This window comes from Drosophila ficusphila, unplaced genomic scaffold (assembly GCF_018152265.1).
Source record: "Drosophila ficusphila isolate 14025-0441.05 unplaced genomic scaffold, ASM1815226v1 contig_414, whole genome shotgun sequence".
In the NCBI taxonomy this organism is placed as follows: Eukaryota; Metazoa; Arthropoda; class Insecta; order Diptera; family Drosophilidae; genus Drosophila; species Drosophila ficusphila.
The window spans coordinates 15,151,662-15,178,567 of record NW_025064328.1 but is presented as its reverse complement, the minus strand read 5'-3'; the positions used below and the strand labels follow the sequence as shown (position 1 = coordinate 15,178,567).

At 47.7% G+C, this 26,906-nt stretch overlaps 3 protein-coding genes across 12 annotated transcripts; 2 read left to right on the top strand and 1 right to left on the bottom strand.

The window, feature by feature from the left end:
• The first annotated feature begins 278 nt into the window (after window positions 1-278).
• LOC108101860 (serine/threonine-protein kinase 10) lies at window positions 279-10,412 on the top strand. 8 transcript variants are annotated; one of them, XM_017206387.1, is made up of 14 exons: window positions 279-425; window positions 1,201-1,343; window positions 1,489-1,934; window positions 1,999-2,197; window positions 2,257-2,567; window positions 2,632-2,772; window positions 3,097-3,138; window positions 3,799-3,874; window positions 3,939-4,294; window positions 4,349-6,586; window positions 6,650-6,756; window positions 6,810-6,942; window positions 9,481-9,507; window positions 9,786-10,412. In XM_017206387.1, the coding sequence occupies exons 3-14, from the start codon at window positions 1,611-1,613 to the stop codon at window positions 9,933-9,935; spliced, it is 4,104 nt and encodes a 1,367-aa protein (XP_017061876.1). In that variant the 5' UTR covers window positions 279-425; window positions 1,201-1,343; window positions 1,489-1,610; the 3' UTR covers window positions 9,936-10,412. The 8 variants fall into 8 exon arrangements, with proteins under 8 accessions (XP_017061876.1, XP_017061874.1, XP_017061875.1 ...); XM_017206385.1 differs by lacking the exon at window positions 3,097-3,138; XM_017206386.1 differs by lacking the exons at window positions 3,097-3,138; window positions 9,481-9,507.
• Window positions 10,413-12,918: 2,506 nt separating this feature from the next.
• On the top strand, window positions 12,919-24,822 carry LOC108101917 (muscarinic acetylcholine receptor DM1). Of its 3 annotated transcripts, none has more exons than XM_017206495.2 (5): window positions 12,919-13,739; window positions 18,200-19,351; window positions 19,584-19,767; window positions 19,830-19,966; window positions 21,562-24,822. In XM_017206495.2, the coding sequence occupies exons 2-5, from the start codon at window positions 18,393-18,395 to the stop codon at window positions 22,688-22,690; spliced, it is 2,409 nt and encodes an 802-aa protein (XP_017061984.1). In that variant the 5' UTR covers window positions 12,919-13,739; window positions 18,200-18,392; the 3' UTR covers window positions 22,691-24,822. The 3 variants fall into 3 exon arrangements, with proteins under 3 accessions (XP_017061984.1, XP_017061982.1, XP_017061983.1); XM_017206493.2 differs by having other exon boundaries at window positions 19,830-20,017; XM_017206494.2 differs by having other exon boundaries at window positions 12,919-13,743; window positions 19,830-20,017.
• Window positions 24,823-24,833: 11 nt separating this feature from the next.
• Window positions 24,834-25,689, bottom strand: LOC108101918. The gene is made up of 2 exons (XM_017206496.2): window positions 25,192-25,689; window positions 24,834-25,138 (listed from the first exon to the last, which is right to left on the bottom strand). The coding sequence occupies exons 1-2, from the start codon at window positions 25,298-25,300 to the stop codon at window positions 24,834-24,836; spliced, it is 414 nt and encodes a 137-aa protein (XP_017061985.1). The 5' UTR covers window positions 25,301-25,689.
• Window positions 25,690-26,906: the final 1,217 nt, after the last annotated feature.

Genomic DNA, 26,906 nt, shown 5'->3' with positions numbered 1-26,906 from the left:
AAAGTCCTTTCAAATATAAGCAAATAATAAATTTAGCATTGACGAGTCTGTGACTCATTACGAAAAGTGAACACTTAACAAGTAATCAATACGTTTGGTAAGGAAAAGTTTTCAGATATAATATAATAACAATATAACAATAATTATATTATAATTATTTCATAGGGAATGGTATTAAAAAACTTATTGGTCCCTTGATAGCTTATCAGAGAAAGGGTATAAAATATTCAACTATGCCACAAAAGTAAATTTACCTACTCTTATGGTATATTTGTGGTTCCGTCGGACGGTCATATACTGCTGGTGGAAAAATCATGAGAGGAAAAGCGCCGTGCAAACAGTTAGAAAGTGCGCAATCGTTTAGCGGAAGTGCGAAAAAGAACGGCCAATAAGGCTGCATTTGCTGTCCCCACTACATAATCAAAGTAATTAACGCGTTGCCGACTAAATTAACCATATCCCCTTCTAAGTGCGTGTGTGTAAGTGTGTGTTGTTTCTGTTTTTGCCCTTGGCGAAGGCAAATAGTTCTGCTCTCCTCTCGCACAGATGACCTAAACGCCATTTTTGGCAGGCGTTGCCGGATCTCCGGTGGCAGTGCAATTGCAACGCAGTGGCAGCACCAAGCGTTTGCTTAAGAGAAATTTCTGAGCGTTTTCGGGGGAAAATACGTTTTAAACGCTTCGCCGAAAGGGTGTGCGCTGCTAAACATTAAAACACAGATAGTGCAGTAATTGATAAAGGAGAAAAGCCGAAAAGTGAGTGTGTGCGGATGAGGTAATAGCCAGTTCCAATTGCTTGACTGCGTGCGTCCCCAAATTTCACGCCCATTCGCCGACTTCGTTTCATTCGTAATCATCAATGAGTGTTTGCGTTTGCTTAAAATCGCGATTCGTGCGCGTGTTGTTTACAAATTGCGATCTGGACAGTGCGAATTCAAGGCGCCACAATTTGTTTGCCAACTGGTCTTTGTAAAATTCCAAGTTTCGCCGAGATTTAGCCAAATTAAGTGTGCGGTAGAGGGGCTCCAAAGAGGGGGCTTAAAAGCCCAGAGACCAGCTCACAAATACTTAGAGCCCGAGACCCACACATATTCTCACATACACACGCGCGCACACTACGCTCTTTTGTCTACGTCTTTGACTTTTTCTCGTTTGTAATCATTTTCCTCCCATTCGTACGTGTTTTTTCTACAAATATTAGAGCTCGCGAGCTGCTAATTAAATTATAAAACATACAGAAGCGTTAAAGACGGTCCAAACCAAGCCCACAATCCCCGCTCGTTGGCCTATTTTGCTAAAAAAGAGAAGGAACCCCGAAGAGAGAGTGTAAAGAACGGCTAAAAGGTGAGTTTATACTACAAAAACTGGGCTACGGTTCTGCATTCCATATTCTACGGGGCACTACTTCTCCCGGACACGACTTGAACCCCTGCCAAGTCTGCGATACACCTGCCGAGTCAATCAATATAGCGCTTGCTAATGTCCGCAGCTTTCACCAAATCTAGTTTTCCTGCTTGGACTCTCGCCCAGGAGCTCACTATGTAGACTCAACCCCGATCGCCATCATCATCGTCATCAGCAGCAGCAGGGGAAATCTAAGCGAGAGCCAAAATGTCTTTTATAACCAACCTGAAAAAGGTCTTCCACCTCGGCGGAGGTGAGGCCAAAAAGAAGCGCCTTTACAACAACATTAAGATGGATACGGACCCAGAGGAGTTCTGGGAAATGGTTGGGGAACTTGGTGACGGAGCCTTCGGCAAGGTTTATAAGGCCCAACACAAGGAGCAGAAGCGTTTTGCAGCTGCTAAAATGTGCCAGCTGGAGGACGAGGAGAACCTCAGCGACCACATGGTCGAGATCGATATCCTATCGGAGATTAAGCACCCCAATGTGGTAGAACTGTATGAGGCCTTCTCCATCGATGATAAGCTATGGGTAAGTATTGTGGTAAAATTTTTAGACAGGAGAGAGAGTTATCACCGGAAAAATCCTCCCACAGATGCTCATCGAGTACTGCGATGGCGGAGCCTTGGACAGCATCATGGTGGAGTTGGAAAAGCCCCTGACTGAGCCGCAAATTGCTTACGTTTGCAAGCACATGACCGAGGGCCTAACCTTCCTGCACCGCAACAAAGTCATTCACCGCGATTTAAAGGCAGGAAATGTACTGCTTACCATGGAAGGAGGGGTTAAATTGGGTAGGTGTTTATAATATCCCTCACCACACAACTTTGTATGCTTAAACCCTTGTGTACAGCGGACTTCGGCGTCTCGGCCAAGAACAAACACACGATGCAGAAGCACGACACCTTCATTGGCACTCCCTACTGGATGGCTCCGGAGCTGGTGCTCTGCGAAACGTTCCGGGACAACCCGTACGATCACAAAGTGGACATCTGGTCACTGGGCATCACGCTCATTGAGCTTGCCCAGATGGAGCCGCCGAACAGCGAGATGTCTCCCATGCGAGTGCTACTCAAAATCCAAAAGAGTGAGCCGCCCAAGTTGGAGCAGCCTTCCCGATGGAGCAAGGAGTTCAATGACTTTCTCAAGAAGTCTTTAGTCAAGGTCTGCATCTTGTAACCCCAAATGCCAATTGCTTCTAATAATTTGTGTATTTTTGGCCCCGAAGGATCCACAAGTGAGGCCCACGACGGAAGTGCTGATGCAGCACGGCTTCATCAACAGGAATCTGGATGCCAAGCCCATCAAGGATCTGCTGCTCGAGTACAAGGCTGAAGTCGTGGAGGAGGTGGTGGATGACGAGACCGAGGTAAGTGTGGCTGGAAGCCCATTTAATTCCTGTGCCCTGCACCGCACCCATGTAGTCCAACTGCTAGATGTGACGATAATATCAACGTTCTCTCACCTCTCCAACTGCTCTTTCTTCTCTCTTACACGCTGCCGCCTCAACCCAACCAAAATCAAAATCGCACCGCGCGATACATTATTTTTATATGTTTATCTTGGTTTATTCTCGACTATTCTTTGCCTTGCGTTTATGTTACGTTCCGTTCTGTTCTGTTCCACACTGCCAAAATGTCGCAATGTTTGCTCTTATCATTTGTATGTGGTTACTTGGAAATAATTGATATAGAAGCTTAAACGCCAAGTGAAACGGCGCTCGCTCTATCAGAGGGTTGGTAAGTCGTTCTACAGCACTCGTCCGTCCTCCGTCCGTTCCACCCGTGCACCGCACCATCCGGCACTGCATCCCAGGCACTGTCGCCCAGAGGCGGGCGCACAATTAGTTTACTTATTTTATCAGCATTGCCAAATGCTGCTTATCACTCAGCTCCCCCGCCGAAGACATTCTACGTTCGCTCTGTTTGTGTATGTGCTCGGGTTTCTGTAAAAGCCCTTGCCAAGTTATCGGTTTCTTGCGGTAATTATAGCAAGCACACTTTCAATCACACACGGTTTTAAATTACTAATCATTCTGACCAGCGTCTAGCTGACAATTGTGACAGTTTCACTATCTATAAGCTCTTTACCTTTAAGACTCAGATATTCTTTATGGAGCAATAACAGATAAAATTTGCAAACAGTGCGTTTAACGCTTTGCGTTCTATGACAACAAATTCTTGCTGGGTTATTTTGATGTTTAAAAATAGGTATTACTCAGAGTTAGGAATTTGTTAATGATAATATGCTAATTCGGCATATCGAATATAGTTTAAAGTCTGTAGTTTGAGTTGCTGAAGTAGTAAAAGTCAAGTAGCTCGGCTAGACGAACAGCTGTACTTAAGGGAATACATAGTTGACGAAATACTTATGGCTTTCTGTTAATCTTTCACAGGAACCCCGCAACTCGGCGCTCCAGCTAGACCTGGACGATGACTCTGCTTCGCTGCAGAGCCAAGATATTGACAAACGTGAGTGTCTTGCGTAACATATGTGTTTCTGTATCTATAACTTATGTTCTGTAACGTTCTACAGTTCCAGGTACACCTACATCCATTTTGCGGGATGCCAAAGAGCAGTCCCAACCAAGTAGCAGTTTACCAATCGCAGCAGCGGCCACTGCAGCAGCAGCAACGGCTACAACCACAACAAAAGCAACCACTCCGGACAGACCAAACCACACAAAGGATGACAATGCTGAAGCGGCAGCCCAGCAGCCACCGCATACCAAAGTGCCTGCTCCAGCGCCGCCGTCGTCCCAACAAACGCCACCACCGCAAGTCCAGCAGTCCACACCACCAGTCCAAGCCCCAGCGGCCGTGCTGCAAAAGAAACCAGAAGAATTGGCAGCTGTAACTGAAGTAGCTGAAAAAACCGAATCCGACAAGAAGGTAAGTGCATGTGTACTGGTTTATTGACACAAATTAATGTCTGCCGTTCCATAGCACTTTGTCAAAAAGGAAAAGGGCAAGGCGCCGCCCCCACCGTCTCCATTGGGCCTTGCAAACGTCAAGCCAGCTGCTGCCACCGATCCCCAGACATCTCCCAAAAAGTTGGCCACGCCGGAGCCCGCCTCTCCAATTACAACGGCCATTGAGGTGGCCATCGGCCAGGAAGCGGTGGAGCCAAAACCGCAACCGCCCTCGCCCACGGCCTCTTCCATTGTGTCGGTCCACTCGGTGGCCTCTTCCAGCTCCTCGGGTAGTGCCTCAAACGCTGTTCTCAGCTCGAGTACTTCGCTGATCACCATCAACAGCGATCCACCAACTCCGCAGCACCAACTGCCGTTGCCAACGCAACCGCAGCACTTGGTTCTTCCCAACAGTTTGGAGTCGGTGAGCCAGATCACCGTGGTGACCAGCACCCATCCGCCGGTGATTATTGACAACTCTGTGATGCCGGCGCAGAACGAGGTGATCATCGTGTCGAACGACCTCAACAAGAGTACTCATCTGCACGAGTCCTCGACGGACGACGACTTCCCCTCCTTGGACGACAGCTTGGGCGATGCTAGCACTCCGCCTCACAAGCAGTCCTCAATGATATTGGCCGTAAATGAGCCAGCGGGAGCGGTTCCAGCTCCTCCGCCGCAGCCGCAAAACTCCGCCGTCCACGCCCGCAAGCTGGACGAGAGCGAGGTGCTGATCGTAAGTCCCTCGTACGCGGACGACGACTCCGCCTACAACACGGCATCCGGCAGCCACAGTCACGAGCACAGCGACCACCTGATGGACACGAGTCATGTATCCGTGGTCACCGTGGGCGACGAGGGCGTTAAGGTGAAGGACAGCAGCAACGAGCTTGGCAAGCGACAGCCCAACGGACTGGGACTTGTGCCAGAGGACGTGAACATCGTCGTGAACCGATTCAAGCACGATAAGCGCTCGCCGGACAGCTCGCTGAGCGAGAACGGCTCGGTGCGTGGACGTCGGGGCATCGAGGTGCTGGTAAGCGGAGGATCCGACGTGGACAGCATTGGCACCAACACTAGTCAAGACAGCCGGCACGAGGTGGACCACAATAACAAACAGCCTTTGCAACCACCATCGGCCGTGCTGATGCCCCCGCCACCTCCCTCGGTGACCAACAACCACAACCACGAGACCATAGACGAGGAGGAGGAGGTGGTGATCCGACCCAAGGCGAGGGTTCCGCCAGTAGTCAAGACCGTGAATGCCCAGGGCCTCACTAAAGAGGAGATTGAGCTGCGCAACCTGCGCAAAAAGACACGCAAGCGTACCCGGAAATTTGAGATCGATGGCGTGCAGATGACCACCACCACGAGTCGGGTGATCTACGGCGACGACGAAAACGAACGAATCTACGACGACCATGACTTCCGTAAGCAGGAGCTGCGCGAACTGAAAATGCTGCAGAAGCAGGAGAGGAAACAGCAGACGGAGCTGTACGTGAAGGAGCAGCAGGCCAAGGAGCAGCAGGACCGTCGCTTTGAGCAGGAGCGGTCCTCGCTGGAAAAGACCTACGAGGCGGACATGGACATGCTGGCGCGGCAGCACAAGCAGCTGGTCGAAAAGACGGAGCAGACGCAGGAGAACGAGCTGCGCTCCTCGTCCAAGCGAATTCGCTCAGAACAGGAGCAGGAACTGAAGATTTTCCGCGAAAACCTCAAACAGGAGATTCGCCTGCTCAAGCAGGAGGTGGACCTGTTCCCCAAGGACAAGCGCAAGGACGAGTTTAAGCAGCGCCGATCGGCCATGGAACTGGACCACGAGGAGAAGGAGCGCGCCTTCCTTGACTCCCTTAAGGAGAGGCACGAGCTGCTGTTAAGGCGACTTAGCGAGAAGCATCGAGACCACCTGGCCACCATCAATCGAAACTTCCTGCAGCAGAAGCAGAATGCGATGAGAACGCGGGAGGCCCTGCTTTGGGAACTCGAGGAGAAACAGCTCCACGAACGCCACCAGCTTTCCAAGCGGCATGTGAAGGAACTCTGTTTCATGCAGCGCCACCAGATGATCATTCGGCACGAGAAGGAACTGGACCAGGTAAAGCGCATGCTGCAGCGCAAGGAGGAGGACATGGTTAAGAAGCAAACGATGGAAAAGCGAGCACTTCCCAAGCGAATTCGGGCAGAGCGCAAGGCACGAGACCTCATGTTCCGTGAATCCCTACGTATTTCCACAAACCTCGATCCGGAGATCGAACGCGATCGATTGAAGAAGGTATTTTATACATTATAGGAGAAAATAAATTTGTACTTTAAATAATCCCCATTTAAATTACAGTTCCAGGAGCAGGAGAAGAAGCGCTACATGCAGGAAGAGCGAAGGTTCGAGGTGAAGCATCAAAAGCAATTGGAAGAGCTACGCGCCACACGTGAAAGCGCCATAAAGTAGGTGCTGCTCAGGATATTTCTAGCCTTTACTTATTGTATCCCCTTCACAGAGAGCTTGAGCAACTTCAGAACGAAAAGCGAAGGGCTCTGGTGGAGCACGAGCACTCTAAGCTGTTGGAGATCGATGAGCGACTCAAGGGGGAACTGCGCGAGTGGCGTGAACAACTAGTGCCCCGCAAACAGGTGTGTATGCCAAATCCCCATCTGAGATCCGCCCAAGAGCTGTCTCAGCCAAATGCTCTCAGCCTTATTTCGTTGGTGTTGTGTTTTTTTATATGTACAAAGTAGATCAATTCGTTTACTATAAGTTGGTCATGATATATTGTATATTGATTGGTTTACGGTCAACTGTGGTGTCTTGTGCTCCCCTATTTTCCTTTTAAATGAAACCCATCCCGACCCGTTCCTCCAAAGTTGTGCGGTTTGGAGATGAGCTATACCCGTGGTGGACGGTTTCAAAACGATTGGTGGTTTAATTGTATTTGCTCAAATGGATTTGTCATACAATCAACAAACCTGTGACTCATTTGTTTAATAGGGAAAAAAAATGCAGTGAATCAGCAGTTAGCTTAGCTATTTTTATTTGTGAGCCAAGACGGGCTTCTGATATAGGAACTGGGACTATGACTGACTAACCCCTGGCTCATCTTCAAACCGCTGCAACTTGGCTGAGCCAAGGCTGAACTTAATCCAATTATTTTTTCAACTTTTTCTCTCTCTTTACACCCACGCAAATGCATTCACTTTGGTGGCCTACTGTACCTACTACTACCTACAAAACTAAAAAAAAAAAAAAAACCAAAAATACGAAACCGATAACTGATAAAAATTAAACAAAATATATAAAAATGCTTACCGCTGTGCTTCCCAACTACTAACCAAAAACCAACCAATCAATCAACGGATTTGGTCATGCATGTGTTTAACTACCAAATCGAAACGAGCGTAGGAACTGAACAAAAAGATCAAGGTGGCCATCGACGAGCACGAGAAGCGTTTTGGCCTGGTGGTCAATCGGGAGGAGTTCGAGGATCAGGAAGTGGAGTTGCCCGTGCGCTTGCGCAACATTTACAACGAGCGATCGTCGCGTCTGCTGCCGCGCAACACCTTCATCGATCCCCAGCTCATGCCGCGCTCCCGGTCCTCGCTTCTGATGATGGGCGGCGGCGGCAGTCGGATGTCCAACTTCCGTGGATCGGCTCCTGATCTTAGCCGCAGTGTGCCCAGCACACCGATCCTCCATAAGCAGCAGCGATCGCAGATGATCAGTGATCTTGTGCTGGAGGAGGATGAGGAGCAGATGCTAAGCGAGCAGATGAAGCGGGCCAGCGTGACCACGCTGCCTGCGCAGAACCAGCTGCGCCTCATCACACAGCTCCCGGCCAACGAGCTGGTCAAGGTGGTGACCACAACTCCGCCGCTAAACAGCGCGGAGGATGCGAGCGCCAAGCCGGCCATGAGCACCTTCCGTGGCAGCACGTCGCCCAAGACACCAGACGACCTGGGCCTCGTGACCAACCGGTTCAGCCGCTTGGACTCCAAGGCGGCGGCGGAGGCTAGTGGCGTGGAGCTGCGTATTCACGAGGGACCCGTGCTGACTGCCCACACGCAGCGCCTGCTGCACACCACCTCTTTTGCCATCAAGCGACCCTCACTGGCTAGTCGCAGCAGCGGCAGATCCTCGCTGAGCAGTGCCCAATCGATGTACAACATAAACGAGCTGAGCACGCGATTCACAAGCGATGCGGACTTGATCTTTGACTCGGGACGAAAGGCAGCCGCTCTGCTGGACGAAGTGCAGCCGGGGCTGAGGTCCTCCGTTAAGCCGGGACACAGTCGCACCAACGGAAGCGTTGCTTCGGCGGACTCGGCCGCCACCTCCGATGACTTCTACTACGATCTGTACGCGGCAAAGTACAGATTGCCACGAGTCAACCAGCGGCAGCACAGCTGCGAGGAGGACTCATCGGCCATCTAGAAGAAGGCGAAGGATGACCGCGATCAGCACTTGCCACGTTCCAGCAGCCAGTTTCCTGCATGCACCGCAGTTACTAAACACTAACCAGTCAATCAATCCTATACTCACACCTACTGATACCAAACTAACCAGCTTTTCATCCCTCGCTTGGTGCTGGCTAACTACACATCCCTCGTAGTTTCCTTTCTTCTTCTTACCCAAAACCCTTCATTGCGCTAACCGAATTTGTAAAGCTCTTCTCGCCTACTACCGCTCTGCATCGGAAATCGCCATACATTCTGTCTTGCCAAAAGTTGATATGTTTGTTGAAATTGCTATTTTATTGAACGAAAAGTGGATTACTTGTTTGCATATTTTTATTGTTAAAGTATTTTCTTGACTTGGACCAGCCCTCCGCCTCCAAATGCATTCCAATTAAGCAGTATTATCGAAGTACTTAGTAAACGAAAGTGAATAATAAAGAATACAATCGACATTCCACTTAGCAACATGCCAAGCATTTGTGTAGCCATATCTTACTGTAAACATTCTTATAGCTATAAACATACATATAAATATTATCATATTGCAATTTCATGATGCTTCACTGTACACACCTACTTAAAAATAAACACCCACATGCAAACAACAACGCGCTGCTATCGAAAACCAAAACAAAAACCAAAAATCCAAACCAAATCAAATCAAAAATCTGTATCCGAAAACTTTTCTTGCCGGCTCTCCTCTTCTCGTAATGTGTAAAGCAACTACAGCAGCGGCTGCAACAAGAGGTTAGTTCTTTGATCTATCCCCAGTGTGCTTCGTTACTATGCGATATTTAGGGTCTCCGAACGGAGATTGCATATCTGATGGTTCCGAAATGCACTGTGTACTCTATGTATAGTTCTTTAGCTCTAAATGTCCTACTAATGCATGCGCTATATAGCTAAACTTTATACACGCCCTCTTGCCGTCTATAAAACTTGATATTGTGAGATTGAATGTTGTTGCCTAGTAAATCTGCTTCCGTGCTGTGCATTTCTAATGATGATCTCATATTCCGAACCAGCGCCTGGAGGAGACCTTCGCCCAGCAGCTGGACGAAATGGAGACCCTGTACGGAGGCGCTCTGATTGTGTCCATGCCCTCGGACACCTTGCAGCGTGATCACTTCACCGGATCAACGCGCAGCAGCCTGAGTTCGTATTCCGAGGGCTGAGTGCCTAGGAAACACGATGCCCCGGGACGGGAAGCCAGCCTGTCGAACCGGCAAACAAAGGAACTGCACCGGCAGCAGCAGCTATGACAGCTATGCAGAACGTAACAAAACAATTGTCAGCCATCCATTAAGGCTTCCGCCAGAGATTGAGCGCCTCTGCCTTTGCTTATATATAGAGAGAATATATATTTTAGATGGACATGTATGTAAGTCGTGCCAAGCAGCGCGTCGGGTCAAGCTTAAGTTTTTGTGTCGTAAAAACGTATTGCATAAGTTTAATTTTATCATCTTGCAGTGTACTTTAGCCTATTGTTCTATTATTATTATTGTTCATGTCTATCGATCTGTCGAAAATCCAATCCAATGCGTTGAAATACCATATCTACGATTATACATGTCCACATGTATATATTATATACGATGTATGTTATATGAGCACTAACCGTCGAGAGCAGAATTAAATTTACTTAATATTTATCTATGTTTAACGCAACCACACACTCCCGCACTCAAAAGGACAAACATACGTACACCAAACAAATATTTTTTTGTTGACCTTATCGCAATTGTAAATATATCTATAAATATTTGTATCTTAACTATGCAACTTAACACACACACACACACACTTAGAGACAGAAAGACACATATACGGAAAGTTTAGCAAAAGTTAATATGTGGCAACAGGAGAAATATGTGAGACGTTGGGATTCCATAAAACAAATTATGTGAGCGCTCGAGTTTCGAGCTGCAGACCGAAGGTAGATATGCAGATGGATAATGAGAGGCCGTCGGGTAACGATAAAAGATATTTATATTTGTAAACGTTTATGCTTATATATTTTATATAAATATATATATTTAAAATTAAACAAAAACAATATTCAACAAAAAAAATATTAAAACAGAATAGAAAAATGACAATGAGTCTATCTATTATTTGGAAAACCGGAATTTTAGTCTATTGTGCTTATGCTAAAAACCCATGACTTTGTTCTTAGAGTGTTTATCTTTTTCTTTGTTAAGCTTTCTTTGGCCTCATAAATTTAATTTAGCAAGATTAAATGGAAAACTTTAGCGTCAATACTTCAGGAACTCGACTGCGGTAACTCAACTTGACTGGAAGTTGAAGCGAAATTGTGCTTGAATGTCGAAAAATATGTCAGTACCAAAAACTGCTAAACTCTCGCCAGCATGCCAACAATATCTGTCCACTGGGCTTGGCATTTCTCTAGCTGAGCAATGGCATGCTGTGCCTTTCGATTACATGGTCAACGGTGCGTATGGGCAATGTGGGGGCACTCTAAAGAATTTTCCGGCTTCCTCGACAGTGGTGTCGCTACAAAATTCCAGCATATGGATGCATTGGGCACTGATAAACTCGACCTTCCTGCAGCACTCGATTTCTGGCCATTTATTGCAGCCGTTCTTGGAACAGTGTTGGATCGAGACTACTCCCACCACGCCCACTCGCAATCAATTCTGTCCCTAATCCGAGCTGGCCATTCCCACGTCCGCCTCCCGCCCCCCGCCCTCGTCCTCCCAGTGGCACAGAGCTCTTACTCATCTTTCCTTTGCATTGTCCATTTATGTATTTTTATATCATATATGGTATGACGAGCATACAGAAAGTATCCGCAGACCTTAACACATGCCAAGCCCAAGGGGAAAGCGCGGGCTTGTCGGTTGCCAGGATTTGGATGGGTGGCGTATGTGGGTGATATTGTGCAGGGACGGTGTGGGTCACAGTGCCATGTCAGGCGCGTTAGATCCATTGTTGTCCAGTTTAAACGCAACATGAGTTGCTATTAATAAAGCCAAGGCACTTGAGGGACCCGCTCGTAATTGTCAAAGGGCTCGAAGTTAGAATACTGTGCCGTAATTACTTTTTGGCAAAAGCTTAATTACCACCCAAAAATTTTAAATTATATATTTAATTAAGTTCAGGTACTTGAGGGATATGCTGGCCTTGAAACAAAGTTATTATTTAAATGAATTATTTGATATGTAAAAATGAGCTTTTGATAAAGAAGAGTGTTAAAAAAAAGGTATTTTAAAATTGAATACTTTGTTTTTCTTTCAAATTAAAGTTGTATAAAAAATTGATGAAGTAATATGAAAATTAGAATAGGGGTTTTAAAGTATTGTGTTTAAGACATTTTGTAATCAATAAACTTTAACATTAAAGTCCCCAGACCAATTTACCAGCAACTGTTTCGAATGCAGAACCTTTCAGTTAAAATTGACTAAGAGCTTAAGTGGTTCCTTTCTATACAAATGTAGTGCTGGCCCAGAATGCCCATTGAACTGGCAATTGTGACCGTACGCTGGCGGTATTATTTAATTGAAATGTGAGAATGCGCTTTTCCAGCGTTTCCACTTCACACGAACACCCTCGCAGCGCCACTCACACTAACGCGCTACACTCGTTCGCCAGGAGTCCCATTGAAAAGTTGCCAGTGTTGTTGGTGTTGCTGCTACACTTGATGTTGCTGCTGTTCTTGGTGTTGCTGTCGTTGCTGTTGTTGCTGTTGCTGCCGCAGATGTGGCAGTCGTAGATGTTGCCGCTTCAAAAGATGGCACTCGAGCAATGCCCGTGGGCCTCGTGCGGACTGGTCTTCGCCACCTGGAATTCCCCTTGCCACCCACTGGGTGTCCCTATCCCCAACCTCCCCTTTCTTACCACCCCCTTCAACTTGGACTGTTGCGGCGTTTTCATTCATATTCATCCATTAAGTTCCGCTGCCAGCACATTTTCGGCTGCACACACACACACACACACACACACGCAGATTCCATTTTTCCGCATGTCCTTTGTGCGAGGGTGTTCGTAAAAGGATGCTCGCCATGTTGCCCAACAAACACAAATTCCAGCATTAAGAATTCGCGCTCTCTCTCGTTCTCCGACTCCGTCTCTCTCTTGCGCTGTTCGGGCTTGGCTCTCTCGCCTCGGCTCTGTACCGTTATATACCTTGGCTAAAATTTTCAGCTTCAGTCCCGGATGAGATTTAGCAACGTGCGCTACAGCTTCTCTGTTTTATCCGCTCAGAAAGCCAGAGCCACCAGCCGAGTGAAAAACAAAACGCGTGCAAAAAGAGCCCGAACAAGATTTTTTACTACCGCTATCTAGTCAAGGGAATTTTTAACAACAAGCAATAATTAAATTCATAAATAGTAGGAAAAACAATTAAGAGTTGTGCGGGGCCACAAAAGTGTTTTTTAGTGTCTATATAGCGAAAATAATAAACCCGATTACAATGTTAAATGTGGAAACTTTGGGCACGCAAAGCGTTGCGGCAGCGTAGACGCCGACTGAGGCAGCGGCAGCGACGTCGGCGTCGCAGTCCGCATTGTGTATAATAAAATTGGCGAAAGGCGAAATGAATTGAGCAGGGCAGTGGATCGAACGGAGGGCGGAAGGAGGAGGAGCGGGGCAGCAAGGAGCGGCAGGAGCAGCAGGATACTAGAAAGCAGAAAGCCGAAGATGTGCGCGCACAATACAAAAAATTACAAAGCATACTTTTGGGAGCGGCAAATGGCCAAAATCAACAGAAACAGCAAAGGCAACAAAAGCAACACCAACACCAAATCAGCGACAGCGACGCAGGCAGAGGCAGCGGCAGCGACGCAAGCAGCATCACTAAAGAAAAACAAAGCAAAGCCAAAAGCAAAGACAGCAGCATCAACAACAACAGCGATGTCACTAATGTTACAACGGGAAACTCACAAATAAGCAATAGGTTAGAGCAAGAGGGCACGTGAGCGCCAGGAGAGAGAAGCGAAAGTGAGAGAAAGAGAGTGCAAGTAAGTAAGTGTTTGTGCGCGTGTGTGTGTGCGTTGGCGGCGCCGTCGACGTCGGCAGCGCTGCTTTCTCCGTTTCCAGTGCTCTCGTTTTGATTAAACTTTGTGCGAGTAGGTCGGTGGGGCGCGGCTCAGCCTCCCCTCCCGCCCGCTCCACCACCCCCTGGACCTACGGCCCACCAGTTCGCACAACCTCGCCAAAGCCTGCACGGCAGAAAAAAACATTAAAACAGATCTTAAATAGTTACCATTTGTATAAAAATCATTTGGAAAAAGTCCTTTTAGCGATAGGAATATATTTGAAGACTTTAAAAATTCTCGAGGGCGTTTTAAAACATTGAGCACAAAATAGAGTTACTTTACAATGTGTTTTACATTGTTTTAAAAAAAACTGAAAAATTTAATCTCATAATTATCTCTGTAAATATTGATAACATTTGGTTCAATAAATTATAAGAGAAATATGCAATTGAAAAGTAAAGAGTACACACAAACAGGATTCTTCTTTCTCTCTGTGTGGGCACATTTCGCATGGCAATATGCTTAGCGGACAGCCGGAGCATAAGGTGAAAGCCAGTCCAGCAATTTAATTTCCGCAAACAAGGCAGGCAAAGCAGCTCGGTCCGAGCTGAGAGCTGAATTCCGAGGGCAGGCAGCAGAAAGAAGGCAACATAAAGCAGCTAACAGCTAGGGGCATCAGCCATGTGGCAAGCAATTAAACTCGCGCAAAAATTAACATAAGCCAGCAGAAAGGAGCAAAGAGCCCAAGTAAAAGACAGGGCGCTCGAAAGTATGCAAGCTAGTTGGCCTGCCTTTCTTTCCGTTCCTTTTACTTTTCCCAAACTGCGTGTGTGTGTAAGTGTGTTGGTGTGGGCGAGTGGGAGTGTGTAAATAGGCGTCGGCAAGTGTGTGTGTGAGCGTTGACAGAGCCCGCATAAAAAGAAGCGAACCAGAACGAGAACGAGAATAACCAATGCAAAATAAAGCCGACTGTTGATGAGCTGATCAAAAATACACACTTTCGAAGACAGTGAAATTTGCCTAAAAGAGAAAAAACATACATCCTTTAAATTTCAACGAACATACCCGCCGAAAATTGTCAAGCACATTTATAGTCACTTTTCTCAATTCACCTTGTAAAACTAACTAGCTTATTTCCTTATAATGTTTTGGATGCCAATTAGTTAATATTTTTTGTAATTCCACGCTTCAATAACCTGAAAACCTTTTCGGATAACGTTTACTTACGGTTCAGGAAAATAATGTACACCATTGTTGTACAACCAATTTGCAAATGAAAGTGATTAATCAATTTTTCACCTTTCATTATATCAGCGGTTGCCAAGAGCTTATAAGAACTGTGTCACCTGACACTTGTAAGCTCCTGATAGAACAGAAATTTACAATCATCCACTCTGCAGCCAATTGCCTGGCAGTATTATTTATTTAGCAGTGATTAAAGAGATCTACCATTGTTTTGCATACGATTATAAGCTAGTTTGAGATTTATGGCCAGGCAGGAGGCAGCACATGGCTGAAAATGAGGGGCCCTTGATTTAATTAGCGGTTGCCTACTGTGTTTACTTCATCGTTCCACCAGCTCGTGGCTGTGTCACAAAAATAGCCTAATAAATGGCAAAACAAATCCTCGCGGGTCGCAGGTTGCTCACGCATATGTGTGTGTTGCTGTTTTCGAGGCTGTGTGTGTGCTACATGGTTACTTGTGTTTTCGCGTCCAACGCATTTGATAATAAATCCATAAATCCTTTTTTTATGGCAGCCAAAAAGCGAGGCACGGCACGGCAACAAGAAGCTCATTCGATTACTTGCCGGAGGAGCGGTCGCCTGATAAATTTGAATGTAACACACAGCGGACAGCTAGCAGCCGGGAAATCGGGCCACTGATTACCAATAACTAGAGTTGCGCCCCTAAAAAGGCCGTAAGCTGACGTGGCCAAGTCAAAATCACGTAGCCGAGAAATAACGATGCAACTACTTTGGCTGGCCTCCAAGCAAAAAGGAAAGCAAGCCTCTTGCTGAAGGGATATCCAAGTAGTATCGACTCACACGAACCTCTCCACTCCTGCGATTTGTTTTTTTCATTTATTGGAAATGTTCTGCCCTCTCCATTTGTTGCTCGGAATGTTGTTGTTGTCAATACGATACGTCGGCTCAATTTATGGCGCCCCATTGGTTTTGCCCATCTCCCCGCATTTCGTTAGCTTGTTTTGCAATTGATTTATACGTGTGTGCGTGTTTTCAATGAGATAAACAGACGGATTTTGATTGATTTATTGGTTAACGCTGCATTTAATTGGGCATCCACTGGAGTTTGCCATAAATAGCCCAAAACAAAAGAAAAGCAAAGCCCGTGGAAATTATACATTGATTGAGTTCGACAAAAGGTCAATTGATCCATCAATGTGCACAATTCACTTATGTTTTCAGAATGTAAATTTCAATTGGTTTATTAATTTGAGCGATTTACATTAGGCAGGACATTTGTCGGCGTGAATTCATGCAACCCAAAAGTAGGCTATGTTTTTATGGTTGACAATTAACTTTGTGCTCGTGTTAGTTACATAGAAGGACAAGACTAGAAAATTACAGGCAAAATTTAATCAGTTTAGGTTTTGTATGCCTTTCACGCTATTGTTTGCTTTAATATTAATCCATTTAAATACAGGCTTGTAGAAATAAATAAAGTCTATTATTCATAGTTTAACATTTAAAAAAACATCAGCAGGGCTGATAAAATAAACATCAATGGCTGTCATACCATTTCAATAAATCAAATATATATTATGAAATAAATTCTTGTTAAATATTCGGGGCTTGACCCTTGTGTGGGCTGAATATTAGGTTCTTCTCTTTTTGAATGCACTGAATTGCAAGGCCAAAACAAACAAATGTTTGGCAGCAACGCAATAAAATCGGGTATCAAATAGGATTGCTGTGCAAAATATTGCGTATACGTAAATTAGTTTTCTGGAATTTGACCCTTTTGTGGCCTGATTTGTGTGAAAACGCCTCGACCAGGACAATGGCGCAGCACACAATAACTTCGAGTCCATTGAATGCGAATCAATCACGGACACATCTCATTGTGGCCTGTTCGCTTCGCCACGTATCATGGCCTATCAATCAGGTGGCAGCCATGGCGTATGCGTAACGTGGCTTTCATTACGAGCGAGAAACTTTCCAAATCAAAGTCGGCGGGCACAATGGCTGCCAAATGAACAAGCCAGCTCATTTTGCAGATATGTATAGGCATATGGCCAATGACAACGTCAATAGTTTTGAAAAGTGTCAGAGGAAGCCGCCTGGAACATTTCCGTGCCAAAGTGTCGGAGCTCGCAGCTCGAAGCTCGCAGCTCGATGCTCCTTGTTCGAGCCAAGTTCTTTCCTCGACTGTTGCACGCGCTGTTGTTATTTTTGCCATGAGTTTTTGTCGTTTTGTCGCTCTTGCCACTGCCATTGTTGGCGAACAGTAATAAACGAACAACAAATGTTGTGGGTGTGGCTGGCTGAGGCCTGCCAAGGAAACGCATTCAAATTCAAGCCGTTTTCATTTTCATTTACACTCACAGTCACATCCACAGCGGCATCTACTTCTACATCCACTTTTTCATTTCCATTAAAACAAATCACACAGAAAATGTCATTTTGCAGAAAGGACAAAGCAAGTCAGGCCCCTGGCATTGTAAATATATTATTTCACCCTCCCATTCCCTCCCCTCCCACGATTCCTTGCCAGGCCCTCGGCCCAAAGTGAGATGAGATATATCAAAGGCCAGTGCCGGGGACAGTTTCTCATAAATCTCGCCATTCTTTTTAGATGGCTCTTATCCGCTGGGCGTGGGCTTTCGGCAATCCTGTGGCTGCATGTGCAACTGACTCGCGATTGCTGCACTTTCCCACCGCATGCAATTACGCCTCGAGCTCGAAGGTCTGAAATCTTGGGTCTCAAGTTGATTATAGCCGCTAAGCTCGAGTACATTTCGGTGCTTAACCGCCCAAGTTGGCTTATCATAATTACCGCTGCATCCGGCTGCCACGCAGGGAATCTTCATCTAGGTAATTATTTTCACCGCAAGTTGTTCCTTTGGCCTGCCGTCATCTTCTACTTGGGTAATTTAATAATTTTCTGCGGCACCACTTTGCAGCTCGGCTTTTGGCATCTATTTGATGTTTACTGCTGTCACTCAAAAGGCTGTAAATTTGAGAAGGTATGGGACTTTTGAAAGGTTCTCTGTAACCCAGTTTTCTTTTTTACGTTGCAAACAAGAAATTACAAAGTAGACAGTCTGTTTTTCCGAGCCAAAACGAGGTATTAAGGATGTATTTTCATGGCCTACACGAGGACAAGTTTCCAGAACCGTCGGAGTAATTATTTTGGGGAGTTCTCCTGTCGCACCGTTTCGTAATGCCACCGCCTAACCCCCGTTTTTTACTGCTTGCAGGGCCACGGGGAAAATGGCCAACGCCTTGCGTGGGTGCAGCCAAAAGGATAAGCAGCGGATGGGGGGACAACTGAGCGACTGGCTGGCTACACAGAGAGCGAGCGAGCGAGAGAGCGAGATAGCGACTCACACAGAGCGAGACAGAGAACCGTAATCCGCACAGCTGCAAAGCATATAAAATCACGTATCCGCCATGGAGCCGGTGATGAGTTTGGCACTCGCGGCCCACGGACCGCCCAGCATACTGGAGCCGCTGTTTAAAACCGTAACCACGAGCACAACGACCACCACGACCACGACGACCAGCACGACGACGACGACGAGCAGTCCGGCGGGCTACGCGCCAGGATACTCGGGCACCACCCTGCTGACCGCCCTGTTCGAGAACCTCACGTCGACGGCGGCCAGCGGGCTTTACGATCCGTACGCGGGCCTGTACGGCAACCAGACCGGCAACGGCACCCTGGGCTTCGAGACGAAGGGGCCGCGCTACTCCCTGGCTTCCATGGTGGTCATGGGCTTCGTGGCGGCGATTCTGAGCACGGTGACAGTGCTGGGCAACGTGATGGTGATGATATCCTTCAAGATCGACAAGCAGCTGCAGACGATCAGCAACTACTTCCTCTTCTCGCTGGCCATCGCGGACTTCGCCATCGGCGCCATATCGATGCCGCTGTTCGCGGTCACCACGATCCTGGGCTACTGGCCCCTGGGGCCCATCGTCTGCGACACGTGGCTGGCCCTCGACTACCTGGCCTCGAACGCCTCCGTGCTGAACCTGCTGATCATCAGCTTCGACCGCTACTTCAGCGTCACGCGGCCGCTGACGTACCGCGCCAAGCGGACAACCAACCGGGCGGCCGTGATGATCGGAGCCGCCTGGGGCATCAGCCTGCTCCTCTGGCCGCCGTGGATCTACAGCTGGCCCTACATCGAGGGCAAGCGGACGGTGCCCAAGGACGAGTGCTACATCCAGTTCATCGAGACCAACCAGTACATCACGTTCGGCACCGCCCTGGCCGCCTTCTACTTCCCGGTGACCATCATGTGCTTCCTCTACTGGCGCATCTGGCGCGAGACCAAGAAGCGGCAGAAGGACCTGCCCAACCTGCAGGCCGGCAAGAAGGACTCCAGCAAGCGCTCGAACAGCAGGTGAGATTTTGCTTAGTTGGTTATTAACTGCACTTGATCATAAGATTCCTTGGAATGCAGAGTGACACATATGTTTTGTGGTGTCTCGAGTTGTTAACTCCTCTTGCTAGCAGACATTTCCAAGTTTTCGATGAGTGAAGATAGGTCACCAAAGTTTCAAAGGGACTTCCTTTTAAATGGATTACCTTGCCAATCCTTTACTCATCTTTATTTTAAATTGTTAATATTTTAGTGACGAGAACACGGTAGTGAACCACGCGTCCGGCGGCCTGCTGGCCTTCGCCCAGATGGGCGGCAACGACCACGACACCTGGCGACGGCCGCGCTCCGAGAGCTCGGCGGATGCGGAGAGTGTCTACATGACCAACATGGTCATCGACTCCGGCTACCACGGGATGCACTCGCGCAAGTCAAGCGTAGGAGCCGCTGATAAGCACACTATGTTCCTGGTTACTAATCACTACAATCCCACTTGCAGATCAAAAGCACGAACACAATCAAAAAATCGTACACCTGCTTCGGCAGCGTCAAGGAGTGGTGCATCGCGTGGTGGCACTCCGGTCGCGAGGACTCCGACGACTTCGCCTACGAGCAGGAGGAGCCTTCTGATTTAGGGTATGCAACACCAGTAACAATTGAAACTCCTTTACAAAGCTCCGTCTCCAGGTAGTAAAAACAATCAAAATTCTGATCTTTAATCGTCTAATTTCGAGTAAGCCGACACCGCACCAACTCTCTCACCCCGAATATTCGCATTCGTATGACTCGCATCAATTGCACCCAGAAGCACTTTTCCGAAAAGGAAAGCAAACAACAGCCAGCACCCAAATACACACACGAGTATATGCACTATATTACTTCGATTTCCCGTCCAATGCTTGTGCACACACACGAAAAGTGGATGTGGCAAAAAGTGTCCATCAGGATGAGAGAGCGCTCGCAATCCTTCACTGGCCATCACGATGCACCAAACAAAAACACACTCCTCTTCCCCTTCCCCTTTCCAATCCAGATCCCGATCCCCTTCACACCACACAAATCCATCAAAGTCGCAGCATCCAGCACTAAAATAATCCACGTAGATGGAGGGCTTTGCACCACTGCACACACACATCCGGATGGAAACTAATTGAGGCTTTCGGTCCAAAGGGGTCGGCCAGTGTGCTCCCGAGTTTGTTCATTCCGATGGCTGTAATTAATTCATGAAGTGCGTTCCGACAAGTGATATTTTAAGCTTACTTTGCAAATCCCCCATAAGGGCCAAGAGCAATTTCCGAATTAAAAAGTAAATATTGCTGTTAAAAGCTGGCAGGGGAGACTGAACAAGATTTCATTACACTCCGAAAGATCTGAAAAACCTGTAATGCAGTTACAATATTTTGTTTATATAATAATGTTCAAATCGCATTCAATTAGTAAGCCCATTACGCTATTTGATTTTCGATTTTTGCATATTGCAAAAACAGCCACAAAATTGAATGCAAATTAGGTCGCAGATCACTGGGGAATAATTAGCCAAATAAACAGCTGAATACATTAGGTCAAATGCAATTTCATCTGCAATCTGAAATGACGTCGAAATTGGGCTTTAGATGAATCTGCAATGTGTCGCCATTTGAGCCAGCTAAAATATTGTGCACTTCCACTTTATTCCTGCTAACCATAATTGAAACGAATGCCAAAAACGCATTTCGGAGATGTATGTGCGATTTCGGGGCTGGACTCTTTGGCCGCTGGACTTGTTTCAATTTTTGTGTGCCACTGGCATCGGCTGGGAAATCGATTTAAGTTGCGATTTCCGGCCACTTGTTTCCATTCCGAAAGCACTTCAACACACGCATGTGTTTTGTATCTGTGTGCACTCTTAAAAACTCAGCATGAGCGGTGAAAATTAGAAACCGAAAGGGGAATTTTCCTTGAATCATATGTGTTGCTAAATTAAAATTTAGTTTTAGCTTCTAGAAAGCAAAAGCCAAACATTAAGCGTTAAAAAGAAAATGTTTCTAAATTTCACAGCCATCTTTTTTCTTTAAGTGCGTGTGACACATTTTAGACGAGCAGCTGCATCCCGAGTTTGCCCTCAGTTCGTCCTTGTTGTTCTTGTTGTTGCCTGTCAATGTCGTTGGAGTGGTCCACTCTAATGTTTGGTTTTTGAAAATGCGATACCAATGCCACACACTCTCTGTTGCCCTCTTCTCTTTTCTGCGTAGATGCACCTCGATGAACGTGATGCGGGACAACTACTCGATGGGCGGCAGTGTGAGCGGCGTGCGCCCGCCCAGCATTCTCCTCTCGGATGTCTCGCCCACGCCGCTGCCACGCCCACCGCTCGCCTCCATCTCGCAGCTACAGGAAATGGGTGCGGTCGCTGCGAGCGCGAATCCGAATGCCAACAGCAATGGCGTTGTCGGCGCCGTCAACAACAACAACAATCACAATGGCAATGGCGCGGTGGGAGGAAACGGTGGCGGCGGCGGAGGCGGCGGAAGCGGAAATGGAAATGGAATCGGAATGGGAGCGGCCGGAAGTGCAGCGCACCGCAGCGACTCGCGCACGCTGCCCGTGATCAATCGCATTAACTCGCGGTCGGTGAGCCAGGACTCGGTGTACACGATACTCATCCGCCTGCCTTCCGACGGAGCCTCCAGCCACGCAGCCAACGGGGGAGGAGGAGGTGGTGGAGCAGGAGCAGCCGGCGGAGGAGGAGGGGCAGCAGGAGCTGCTGCGACGACCTTGAGCCTGCAGGGCGACTGTGCGCCCTCCATCAAGATGATACACGAGGACGGGCCCACCAGCACCAGCACCGCGAACGCAGCGGTGGCTCCAGTGGCTCCCCGGCGACCGCTGCCCTCGCGCGACTCCGAGTTCAGCCTGCCGCTGGGCAGGCGGATGTCCCACGCCCAGCACGATGCCAGGCTACTCAACGCCAAGGTCATACCCAAGCAGCTGGGCAAGGGCGCTGCGGGAGTGGGCGGCGGGGCGGCCGGGGCACACGCCCTGATGAACGCCCGCAACGCGGCCAAGAAGAAGAAGAAGTCGCAGGAGAAGCGACAGGAGTCGAAGGCAGCCAAGACGCTCTCGGCGATCCTGCTGAGCTTCATCATCACGTGGACGCCGTACAACATCCTGGTGCTGATCAAGCCGCTGACCACCTGCTCCGACTGCATCCCCACGGAGCTGTGGGACTTCTTCTACGCCCTCTGCTACATCAACTCGACGATCAACCCGATGTGCTACGCCCTCTGCAACGCCACCTTCCGCAGGACGTACGTCCGCATCCTCACCTGCAAGTGGCACACCCGCAACCGCGAGGGCATGGTGCGCGGCGTCTACAACTAGATCCACATACCAATCACCCGGCTCTGGCCAGAGAGCTCCGGCCTAACTACTAGTAGTTGCAATAAGTGTTGTGTGCTGAGACCCACGGGCGGCAGTAAACCAAAACTAGGCTTAGAGGTTACCCATTGACAGGCAGTACTGATTTTTTGATGTCTAGCCCCCGACTTTATACACACGCATTACCATTCCGGAAGGGTTGCCAGCCCACATTTGCCAGAACTGAGGGGATATAGCAGCTGCAATGCCAGTTGGTTTCGATTTACTCAAACAGAGAACCCGAGATTGGTTTATTAGTTTTCGATCCGAGTTCATTGAGGTCATTCCCATGCCAAGTTCCGCCCGTGAACTAACCACTTCCAGCAACGCCAAAGATCTCATCCCTAGACTTTACTTCCGAGGCAACCCTTCCCAGCACCTGGCCAAAAGGAAAGTGCCATCGCGATGATCACGACAGCGAAGAGCGAGGGATTCCCATTTGTTAGGCGTTTACGTACTGTTAGGTAGGCACAAGCTCGATGCAGATGAATTTAATACAAATATAATGGATTACGATTTGCAATTCATACATACACATATATAAGGATATATATTTATTATTATACACATAGCGAATGAGTTAGCTTAAGTTGTTGGCGGAGGGCAGGCAGTCGAGAACCCAAAAAGCTTTAATACAAGTTCAAAGTAGGAAGGATTAAGTTCCACAGGCAACGATCTTGGTCGACGGAGAGCCAAGGGAAGCATTATGTTCTCGTTCCGATTTTCGTTGTGTAGACTCGGGGGATATGATATGGTATAATATGGTACTTAATCGTGGGGGGAATATTGTGATTGTACTGCTCGTTTTCGATAGTTTATATCAGTTTTTTTGTACATGTACGTAGAAACCAAAGCCAAAAACACAAAACCCAAAAAAGAAAGCCAAACCGAAAGTGTAAGCGTGAACCGTGCAAATCAGTTTGTAGACACATACCTGCTAATATAATATATCTGAACATGTACGATAAAATTACGGTTATTTGTATGTATTAAGAACGCAACCCACCATGGTTCGACAACTAAGAACAACCTTTTGTAACTGACGAAGAAGCCATCCCGGAGTTGGGGTGCTCCTGGCTGCTGAAGGATAACGAGAACAGTAACGCAAGCAATACGCTCGGAAGGCGCCTCCAAGAGGTGGTCCACTTAGAGGGGTGGAGGATCAGAGTCGGGGACCTGGACCCTGGACGGAGTAGTATTTAGATAACCCACACGGTTGTGCTGACAGTGGCCAAGTCCCCGACTTGGTCGGCGGACCACCTCTTTGGAATCCGAATCCGAATCGCACCACAACTCATAGCTATTAAACCAAATGCTTCTTCGAAGTGCACCAATTCAAGTAACTAACTAATAGCAACCACAAGCATATTTAACGCATATGAGAGAGCAAATATAGTACATACAGTGTAAGAGAACGACATCCAGGTACTACGATATATTCGATGCGATCGGGGAGCGGACGTTTTTAATGAGTGTGTAGGTAACTAATTGAAATATTAACAAATTGTCGGCCCCGTTTATCCGAGTCGAGTGGAGCGGGGCCCAGACGCGATGCAAGCCGAAATCAAAGCGACATTTGTAGTGTCTGTGACACAGTACGCATATTTATACCTAACGATAAACGATAAAAGATAAACGATACGATATATACAACAAGTACATATAATATATACGAATTCGACGTTTAATATGAAGTAACAACAAGAACAAGAACAAGTAAACCAACCAGCAAACCCAAGAGACATGATTTACAACCAACCACGCACACACATCCTAATGAAGCATATAGTAACGCAACAATATATATCCGACTCCGACTAGCCGAGAACGCGGGTCGAGCAACCAATCCAGATACCTACATATAGCCTTTAGACGTACATATACTCGTTTAACACTCGATTACAAATAGATCACGTTTTGACTAACAGCGAAAAGGTTTGACATAGGATTACAGAGCGAACGGAAGAGCGGAGGACGGCGTTTTGGTGACGGAGCAGATTTAATTGCATACAATCTAATTGTTTGGAAATATACTACGATATATAGTAATACATATATAATTTAAAGCTAACAATAAAATGTGAATGAAAAGAGTATCTCTATCTCGCTACTCCTTTTCGGGGGTCTCCTCTTCCTTGGTGTTCTCGGGATCCCCCGGATTTTCATCGGGACTCCTCATCAGCATTTGGGCGTTCTTCTGGATGGTCTCCAGCTTCTGCTGCATCAGCTCCTGCCGCCTCTGCTCGGCCTTCTGCTGCTTGTCCTCCAGCTCCTCCAAGGTGGGTGGCTCCGCGCTGGCCGCCTCCTGCAGCATCTGCTGAATCCTCTTCGGGGGCTGGCGCATTGTCTCGTTCAGCGGCATCTCCGCGTTTTCTTCGGTGTCCAGCGGAATGGTAAATGCCTCCGAGGCAGCTGAAAAGGGGTGTTTCAAAGCGTTCAACCAAGTGGCTTGGTGCCCGACTCACGGTACTCCTTCTTGGCGTCCATTTTGGTCCTTCCAGACTTGGCCGAAACGGGCTTGGGTGACTTGGGGTCTTCTTCAGAGGCAGTGGACTTGGAACTGGAGCAGCCCATGCTACGCAGCCGCTCAGGCGAAAGGCATTACGCCTAAGACTTCCGATTGGGAGCTGCTTTTACCTTTACCTTTACCGTTTCCGTTGAGGACGATGCTGATGCGATGATGCGATTTCCTGCTGCAGCCGCTCGGTTAGATCCAGCACTCAATTTTCGCCGCCACTCAGCTCATTAGACCACGGCCGACTGCAGCTGAGGCCACGTTTAATGGCTCATTAGTATTGATTTTCTTGGGGCTTTCCGTGGAAAGGACACTCCAGGACACAGCCGATTGTCGGGACGCCGCGATGGCAACTGACTGCCCTGAAATTGCAATGCAAAGTTCCGCGCGCGTGACCATTATTAATAATCGTCGGTCTGGCCAGGACCGCCAGCGCCAGCGGAACAGTCCTGTATCAGGATCAATATTCACATGAGCTTTGCGTGGGTGCGGTTAATAATGAAGCGGCCAGCCAGGACAGACACACGAGTTCCACGGACACGGCCACGGACCAGCCCACAAAATGTCAATCAACTCGGCCAGCCATAATAAACGCTAATTGCGGTTTCGTTCGCAAACACCGTCGACATCCGAGTTTAGTGACCCACTCAACTTTGACCAGGCCAGCGAGTGGGACGGACAGTTGGCCAGCTTGGGCCCCTGATTTCTGTCTCCGCCGTCAACAGTCGGCCATAAAAGCCCACACGGCCCAAACAACTAACGGCTTCCGGCTGCAGACCAACTCGAAGTGGAAGACAAAGACCGAATATCGAAGCCCACGGAAACCGCGGCGCGTGCCAATCCACCGCCCAGGTCGTCCACACTTAACCACCGCACAGTGGGTGCATATGGTATGGGTATTTACACAAAATTATAATTGGTTTGGATAATAAATTACAGACTTCACTAGTCAGTAAATCTGTAAGTTGATTTTGTAATTGGTAAAGTAAATTGTGCTTCTGGTTCTTCTAAAATTGTTTAATAATCTTATTGCTGTAAATACGCACGTAAGCTCTGTGCTAAGTCAGAAATATATTCTAAAATAAATAAATAGTTAAACTATTCTTAGCCCCTCAGGAAATCACCTTCTTTAGGTCTCAAGTTATGCGTTTTGTTAGGAATTAAAATAAAACCGCTCCATTGTACGCCAGTTGGCAAGTAGTAGGCATTAGTATGTGCCACACGTTGCGCCTTTTGTGGCCTTTTGTGGGTCTCCTGCATGCAAAGTGCCTCCGCCGGAGCGGAAGCACTCGTCCCTCGCTCCCTTCCTACGGGGAAAGATCAATCGGAAGACGAGGGCTTCTTAGCCCCAATCGAGGGCCATAAGCGGTAACAGGTGCTAGACGGCGAGTACCGGCGAGAACTGCCTGTGCCGGCAGGTAATGAGCGACGTTTAATTAGGTTAAGTGTCAATAAGATTATGTCGTCAATCAATCAATCGCACAATACCCACCACGGACACATCCATCAAGCGGCCAAATACCAAAAGGCATTTGTCCGTCGCTCTTTTGCGAGTGCGCTTAATCCAAGCACTCTCGTAGACACACTCTATATCTAGTATATATAGTGTAGTACATGCTGGTGGCAAGTGGCCGTCTATGATTTTTGGGGTGGGGCACTTTCGAG